Genomic DNA, 8998 nt, shown 5'->3' with positions numbered 1-8998 from the left:
AACTGCTTTATAGTAATTAGTAATAAAAAAATAAAATAAGAATTACAGGTTAATTGCCATCTAGTCATCTCCTCATAGTATACGCTATCACAACTCTTTCTAATTTTTTTCTCTTACTAGCTGATATCAGTAGAACCCTGTTTTGTCCCTGTATGCATCACGCCTTTGTGTGCGGGACAAAATGGCTGGGCATTTGTCTCAAAGCTTGCCCACATGAAGGTGGCAGGACCTTGCAGGAAAGCGTGCGGGGTGTCGCCCGCTCACATGGCAGCAAGGACAGCGGCGAGGCCGTGGTAACAGCCTGCGGGGAGCAGACGATCGGCTGTGGGCCTGTGCACGCGATCGGCGCGGGAGACCCCAGGCATAGCAGGGCTCGGAGACGCGGATCCATGGTGGTGACTGTGCTTTCCTATCCTGAACTCTAGCTTAATTTTTTCCTCTCTTGTTTTCCTTCCTTCTCTATCGCTGTTTTTCTCTCTCTTCTCCGAGTGGTTAATAAACAGGTGGACTTATGACATCTGGCCTCGTTTGTGTCTTAATCTCACTCGAGGGGATGGACCCTGAAATGAGAGGTCGGTCTAGCTGCCCCTAGCCCCCCAGATTTGTCTGAGGCCGGTTAGAACGCAAGGGGACCCTCCTCTCATCCAAATCAGATCGTAACACTTTGCAGCAGACAGATTTTGGCATATGTATTGTTTTGTCACTTAAGAAAACAGATATAGGACATAACACAATAATAAGCCACTAATTTACAGGTTTATTACTGTGTATTCAGAGTTGCATATTTTCACATACAAGCACACTGAGAAGCTTACAGGCAAATTAAAAACTAATAAAGAAGCACTAAGCCTGTGTGAAAAAAAATGATGGAATGATGGGAAGATGCAAATAGAAACTGTACAGAAAAAGTAATTTACATCAATGCTTTTATGATAAATGTGCAAATTACAAATAAACTGGGTTTGCCTAGGTTGTACCCAGACATCCAAGACAGGACCCTCGAAATAATGTCATTTTTTCCAACTGCTCTTCATTCATTCAGTCTGACCACCAGCTGGAAAAAGATAAGCCAATTAAATGCTCTTTGGATCATGCCTGGTTTATAAAAATAGGCATACTTGACTAGTCGGGTCAGAAGTACTTCTGGTCCACCCTTCTGTCTCTGGCAATAGCCAGGAGCATGTGCTTAGGGAACAGGTACCCCTCAGTCACCCTCTCTGCTTCCAGCAGCCTGTGGCTACTCAAGCAAATAACAAGTTCAATAAATGGGTTTAATGGGTTTTTCCTCCATGAAATTGTCTACTTGCTTTTTGAACTCATATTTACTTTTAGCCTCCATACCACCTTAAGGTAATCAGTTCCACAGTATAATTACACAAACGTTCTTTTTTCTTTTTTAAAGAAAATTGAGTGATCCTTTCTCAAATTATTTTGCAGGACTATTTCAAAGAATTCCAGAAAGACTGTCTTGACGTTAAAGGAAAATAAGACTTTTCAGTTTGGTGACCTGCGATTTTTATGGCCACAGCTAAGGTCGTTGCCTGTCACTGTAGCAAAGGGATCAGTTAAAAAGTCTAAATGACGCTTTCTTCCTACATCCTTTAAGTCCAAGCATCTTATTCCTGTGGATTGCAGAGACTGATGGTGCTAATATATAACACTGAGAGAGACTTAGTGAGAATTTTGCTATAGGGGAAAAGCTGGGGTCAGAGTTTAGTCCTTTGAAGCTTCTCCATAAAACAGGTGTTGATATCTCTGTCCTGATATCGTTGTCTGTGATTTTTGTTTCAAATGCCTCATTACACTTTCCCCTATATTTCATAGCATCATGCATACAAAACTTGACATTTCCTAGATACAGTTTATCAGAACCTCAAGGGCCTTTATTTCATAACCTGTATTAGTAGCCTTGAGTCACTTCCATTACATATGAAGGTCTAAGTGCAGGTGCCATCTGGTACAGTGCTGAGAGGCTTCAGGTGACATTTTTTTTTTTTTTTTTTAACCAAGCACATGGTATATATTTGATACAGACATTACTTGGGCAATAGGCTTCTGTGCATGACTGTTGATGCTGGATTTAAGTCTTTGGAATTAAATTCTGGTTTTCACTCTGATGCCTAAGTTCAGCTGCTTCTTTCCAGGCCTCACACTTCTTTTATGGCAGAATTTTTTTTTCCATCCTTTCTTGAAGTGCCTTACATTCTCAAAGTCCTGTCAGTCTCTCTGCTCTGTGCTTCTTTTCCTCTTCTAGCTGCTTTCCCTCCCCTTTATAATACACTGCCTGCAGACCTACAGTGCAAGTTCTATTTTTACTACTTCTTCATTCTCCCTCATTCTACTTCTGGACTTTGCCTGTAGGGTCATACACATGAAGAAATATAATCCCCAACAAACCTGGATGTGCATATACGATAAGTCTGAGGAAATGGTGCTTTAACTAGAGAAGTATCTTTTCCTCAGAGTGAAAGCGAGGATGGTATTAAACTGCTAAAAAGAACAGTGTTGCCAGCATAGCCCTTCTAATCTGCGTGTACTTCATCACTATAATCCCCCAGTAAAGCTATCCTAACAGGAACGTGGCCTACAAGAACTCCTTTAAAAGCAGTTTCTTCTCCTACTTGCACTTAATTCCAGCTTCCATGTTTCCATTTTATTCTGAGCTATTGCACTGCTTTTTCAAGTCTTCTGGGTGTTCTCTCATTTCTTTTTTAATTATGACCTTCGCTGATAAGCATGCCATGCTTGTTCATATGCTTATTTCGTCAAATGCTGCAGTGTAAAATTTAAGGGTTTTTTCAGATTCCTCAAATAGATAATTTAGAACAGCTTGATGATTATCTTGAAGAGTTACTTAAATAAAATGTGGATTTCTCTGGTGTTTTAACCTTGTCTTCTCTAAGGACAAACACCATAGAGTTAGGAGATTTTTCCATGCCATGTGAAAGAAATATGCATGTTTTCAAGGACTGAGATGGCTTAGTCTTCGATACTCACATTTATGCTGTCACTTTTTTCAGAAGCTCATTCGAAAATGAAAATGTACAAAAAATGATTGTAGGCTCCTGTATTTACAAAAAAACTAATTGTTTATGGCTTCTGAAACCTATGCTTGAAACCTTTGGGTGTTTTTTTGTTTTTGTTTTTGTTTTTTTTTTTCCTTTGAATACTGCTGTTATTTCTGACAAAAAAAAAAAAAAAAGGAAGTCTGAGTAACATCTGAGTTTTAAAACACTTCCTCTTTTTGTTGAACAAGAAATTTGGTAGGTATACACTTGGAAAATTCTGTGTCGGCATTTCCATTTACTAGATATTGAAAATTTAGATTTGATGAACAAAGATAAAAGACTGGAGATTGCTACTTCAAGCTACCTTGCTTTTCCTTGCTGTTTTTTGTTATTACAAATACAGCATTCTTTGCCTACTAATGATATTTTCAAGTGGAGTATTTCCAAATACCACTTCACGTGTTTCAGATTTATTCTGGTTCTGTTCAGTATTTTACATAAGTAATCCCTGCTGCTTCTCAGTATTGATGGCCTTGATCCTATAACTGACAGCATGCTAGCGGACAGCTATTGTTGCTCTGGGGAGACTGTTGAAAGTGATGCAAGGAAAGACTAGAGATTAGAAAAATCACCTTTTAATGATATCTACGTGTCGCTGTTGAAGTCCTCCAGGCATCCAGGTGCACTTTTTTCCTCTTCTCTCTCTCCTCAGCAGCATTGCCCTGACTGTTGTATGCAATGTAGTTATAAATATGTGCTGAAAGCCCATTCCAGTCACAGGCCAGCTTGTTCCAGCCCTGTCACCTTTTGCAGTGAAGGCTTGTGCCTATTTCTGAGAAACATTTTGCAATTCTGATCTTACATGATTAGTGTGTCCCAGCTCTTTATTTGCCTAAAGAATTAAACAGAGTTCAAAATACTGGATGACTATGTGAACCTGTCTGCTGTGACATAGACCCTGCCCTAAACCTTCTGCTGCAGGAGCAGCTTGCCCGGTTTTTTTTATGCCACCCTCACTGTGCACACCCAGCAGATGTACCACCACTCATCTCCCGTGTCACCTGAAAACCAGGTTTCATGACATGTCCAACAGTAGCATTCAGTTTCTTTGCAGTTTTGAGATCAAGTTTGTCTCTCATGGCTGTTGATACAGTTTTTGCAACTGAAAAGCCTGAACCTTGGCCCAGAGGAAAATTCAGCTCATGTGGCTTCAGGGGCAGCCGGACTGCTTTCTGCTCTGCAGAGTGAAGTAGAAATGCTGCTCAGGTAGTGCTCACCTTTTCTCTTGTGAGACACCCCCAGAGTGCCATTGGTGAGACACCACCTTTACAGTAGGCTTAAGTGTAACAATTGTATTTTTATATTCTACCAGTTTAGTCTTTAACTACTGCGTAGCATAGCATATGCTGTAAGGCTTAACTACTGTAAAACTGTAAACTGCTATGTACCACTATACAGCACAGACATTATAACATTACTCTAGAAGTTTCCACAAGCAATTTGAATCAGCAGGAAAAGCAGTCCTGCACCCCCTTTACTGCTGACCACCCTTTTCCATCCCCGCTTAATCTGTTCTCTTGTACAACCCATTATTTTGTGAGACCAGGCAATGCAAAATTTAAATAATGTTGTCTAAAGCTAACTATATTTATTATTATTCAATTTTATTGCAAGCTTTTGCCTGGATCTGTTCTTACAGTTGTTTCCAAGTGCAACCACAAACACTCATGCTGGCCTAAGGAAAGAGAAAACATGGGATTGAATGAGCAGTGGCAGTGGGGGAGCAGTTTTTAGGGCAACATTGGGTTATGCAAGACTCAGATGTTGGTAGAACTGCTGTCCAAAGACAATGGCAAGTTTTTTGTGCTTAGTGTATAGTTGCTTTCAGGTTCTTTCAGGTTAGTTAAGTCAACTCATGTTGCAGTTTTGGCCTATAAGCTAAGATTTGGACCACAGTATATACAGATGTGATAAAAATGAAGTCAGTTGCTACAAGGCAGCTGCACAAAAGGTATCCAAATATTAAAATGGAGCTGAAGGTTTATTTAAAACCTTGTGAATTATTAAAACAAAGGTTTAGAAACTACTCTCAAAGTCCCTGTGTGTTGCTTATTCAATATTCATCCGGTTTACGTAGCTTTAGCACCACAGATGCCAACGCAAGATGAGAATCAGCATAATCAGTCCTCGTGCCCTGCTGAGGCTCTGCAAACTGACTGTGCACAAAGACCGTAATCAGCTGATGAAACCATGGTGCACTAAAACTGGGTGCCAGTAATCTTGCTAGGGTGCTATATTTACTTAGTCTATACTGGTAGTGATCTGTAAGAGGTTTAAAGTAGCTTTCAAAGGCAGAGTTGGTGTTTGAATGATCGTTGTTGGGAAGCAAGAATGAACATTTTTATGAATAAATACTGAAAAAGGTTACCTGGTATGTTTGATGCGATGGGTGCTGCTGGATCAGCAGATGACGTTAATGCTATGGAAATTCACCATTGGTACACAAAATTTATGAAGGAGTGCCCATCTGGACAACTTTGTCTGCATGAATTTAAACATGTCCTGGATCTACACGGACTTAGTCCAGAAGCTAACAGCTACGTTGAACAAGTATTTCACACATTCGACATGAATAAGGTAAGAATTCATTCTTAACTTGCTGGCTTTCTTATGGCTGTATCATTTGATGCATTCACCGACGTGTCTGAGAGGGCTGGCAATGGTGACAATTCAGAGGTAAAGGAAGTGATTCAGAGGTGATTCAATAGAAAACTATGGGCAAATAAACATGAGTGGCAGGGAAACAATTTTGAATGGTCTGTTCCCAGTACCTTTTGCCATTTTGAAAATTGTGTATAGTCATTCTAATACATGTTGAATAGTTTCCCATTTTTGAAACCTGTATTTTTATTATTATTTTCAGTGTGTGTTAATAATTAGAAGTTTTATTTATATAACTCCCCTTGAAAAATCATTTTTAAAGCAGTGTTTGGCTGGGTCCATAGGTATTAATGCTTTAAGAATATGCAACATAGACACAATATGATTCCTTCTGTCACCAGATAAAATATTGCTGGATTCATTCCGAGCACCTTCTGTTGCTTAGTTTGGTATCAGTCAATCCGCCTTTTCCAAAGACACATCTGTCTGGTTTTGATCCATCATCCCAGTTTTACTGCTTAACATCATAGGTCATCCCAAAGGCATCCAGCGGCTGTTAGTTGCATTCCTGTCTTATGTTCTTCCAGCTCGGTGTTCACCCAGGTTCCTTCTAGCCATAAGACCCATCCAGAAGACTGTGCCTTGTTATTTTCCCATTAAGCCAAAATAACACTTTCTATCAAATGCTACAAAAGAGTGGAGAGTCATCGTAATTCCCACAAAAGTGTTTGTCCTTGACAGAAATAAGGTTTAGGCTGAATTGTCAATACTACAGAATCAAAGTCTGCTTCCAGCTAATAGAACAGATGGGTCCATCATGGTATAAAAACTTATTTAAAAAAAAAAAAAAAAGAAGAAAGTGTTCTCTACCCATGTCATTGACCTCAATGTATTCAGAGATGTAATGAAAAATGTGTTATTACATTACATGAATGACTTTAGTGGCAGGTTAAAACTGGTCCAAATTGTAGCCAGAACTACTCCAGGTACTTTCAATTTCTGGAAATGGCCTTTCTGTTCTTTATTATGAAATAAATTATATTTGTTTCAGAAAATACTGAGAGTAGAGCATGAATAAGCATGTAAATAAGACTGTGTGTTTCTACATCCAACCTTTAATTTTTTGTACAGTGCCCACTAGGCTAATAATTCCCAGAGTCAGCACCTCTGTTACACTGCTTTCTTGTTATGAGTATTTACACACACACACACAATTCCACTTGCTTTTTCGGTATTATAGAATTCTTTCTTACATAATCTTCAAGTACTGTTCCTATAAAATCAGGCTCATTCCATGCTCTTTTCTCCCCCCCCCCCCCCCCCCCCCCCATTATGAGATGGATAAATATACTGGAATTTGATTAAGTGGCATCACCTAACTCAATAAATGTGCCAATTACAGATGATGAGCAAACTTCTAGTCCATAAATATGGAATCTGTCTGGCAGAAATTGTCAACTTACTGTGTTCTTTTCAATTAATAAATCAATGCATTATGTTCCCCAGTAAAGCTTTATCAATGCTAACTTTCTTGGGTAACACACATGGACAGCGTCTGAGCTCATCTAAGTGCTTTCTCAGTTTAGCTTTAATGTGTACTGCAGAAAGCCCTTGACATTTCAGTGCTCTTGAAAAATATTTGGAAATATTTCCACAATTTATTTTAGACAAATACTTTCAAAGCAACGGGTGACTTGAGGACGTTTCAGAAAATTGAGCCTGCAGCTGGTTTTAGTTACTCTCCAGAAAACTGGACATGAAATAAACACTACCTGAAAATCAGGCTTCTGTCAAGGTGATAGCATACCAGTGCAGGACCAACCACAGACCTAGGGAAACTGAGCATTTGCCATGACATTACTGAGGGTGTGGAGAGGGAAGAAGAAAGCACCCTTCAAACAGTTTTGTGCCAACAAAAATGCCTAGGAGAACTTGCCACTACTGCTGATATTCATCTATATATTTGAAAATACCTATTGTACTCAGTAAATGTCGTATCCGGTACAGACAGAGTGTGCAGAATAAATTAGATACAAACTTTCAGGGCACAGTTGCTTTTTTCCACCTTAACCCATTCAGCTTTCTCTACTATTTGTAGTCTTTGTAATACTACGTGTAACCAAAACTGTAAGTTTTCTTCACTTGTTTATGATACTTACAGTATTGAGAATGTGCATATAGATGCTGACATTTGCTTTTTACGTACTTCACGCATTACCATCCAACGTTACGGTTCTGAAGAATACTTTTCTATGTCTAGGTTATTTAGAGTACTGTTCTGTAAGGAAAAAATATTTTGCAAAAGTAGCTAGTCACTCTGTATGAAGACAAGCCTTAGGTGAACCTGGAACCTGTCTAAACAGGGAAAGAACTCCAAACCAAAAAGGTGGGGAGCTTTTTGGGGTTTGGGGATTTTTTCGCAGGAAGGCAGAGGGTGCCTGTTGGATGGTTGTTTTTTTACAAGTTACTAATCACAGGGCCTCCCTCCCACTACAAATAGCTTAACACCCAGGGAGCATCTTCCTCAAGTTATCTGATGAATATTAAGATGTATGCCTTAAACTTGTCGGGTTACACACACGTCAGAGTTTGACTGTTACATAGTCCTATCCATTAATCTCTGAACCCTTTCTCCTCTTTCCCCATAACTTTTTAATCAATTGGTGTATTTCAATGAGATTTCAAAGAACAGGGATTTCAGCTAATTCATTCCTAAAGTTTTCATAAAAATTGGCAGCTGGGTAGCAGGGACACACCCAGAATGAATGCCTCACCCGCGCACAATTCAGCTTTTATTCATTGTTTAAGGCTACAGCTGGCTGGCAAAATAATCAGGCACTTGTTTCCTTTTGCCTGGTGAGGATACAGGGTGGAGCTGGGGTACAAGGGTGAGGAGATTTAGGGGACAAAAGACAGAGTCTGTACAAATCTAGGTTTTGTTTTGCTGTTCCCAGAAGAGCTTGTTTAATTAATGTTCCATGTTAGACAGAAAAAGATGTTTCAATGTTTCATTCATTTGGAAGTCTTCCCCCCATTTTAATGAAATTAAACAACAATTTGGCCTTTAGGGCTTCATAAAATCCACTATAAAACTGCTTATGCTAGGCTTATAACCTCATTATTTAATAATGAGCTCCCGCTAAAGATCTGATATTCATTTCCAGTTCTGCAAGATGTTGTAACAATCCTCCATTAGCTACTGTAATCTGAGGCATAGATTTTATTGTATATTTTCTTAATTAAGCTGTTGCAGCAACAGGCCCAGGAAAATTTATTTAGAAGGCAGGACGGGAACGGCATATTTAGAATAGCCATATACCTGGGATTGT

General features: G+C 39.3%; 1 protein-coding gene across 1 annotated transcript in view; it reads left to right on the top strand.

The window, feature by feature from the left end:
• Positions 1–5441: 5441 nt before the first annotated feature.
• GUCA1C (guanylate cyclase activator 1C) overlaps positions 5442–8998 on the top strand; it is a 37059-nt gene continuing 33502 nt past the window's right edge. The window contains exon 1 of the mRNA XM_075726549.1: positions 5442–5645. Coding sequence (XP_075582664.1) covers positions 5442–5645 — 204 coding nt within the window. The remainder of the gene's footprint in view (positions 5646–8998) is intronic.

Source organism: Pelecanus crispus, chromosome 1 (assembly GCF_030463565.1).
Source record: "Pelecanus crispus isolate bPelCri1 chromosome 1, bPelCri1.pri, whole genome shotgun sequence".
NCBI classification, from domain to species: domain Eukaryota; kingdom Metazoa; phylum Chordata; class Aves; order Pelecaniformes; family Pelecanidae; genus Pelecanus; species Pelecanus crispus.
This window is presented reverse-complemented; position numbering and strand designations above follow the sequence as displayed.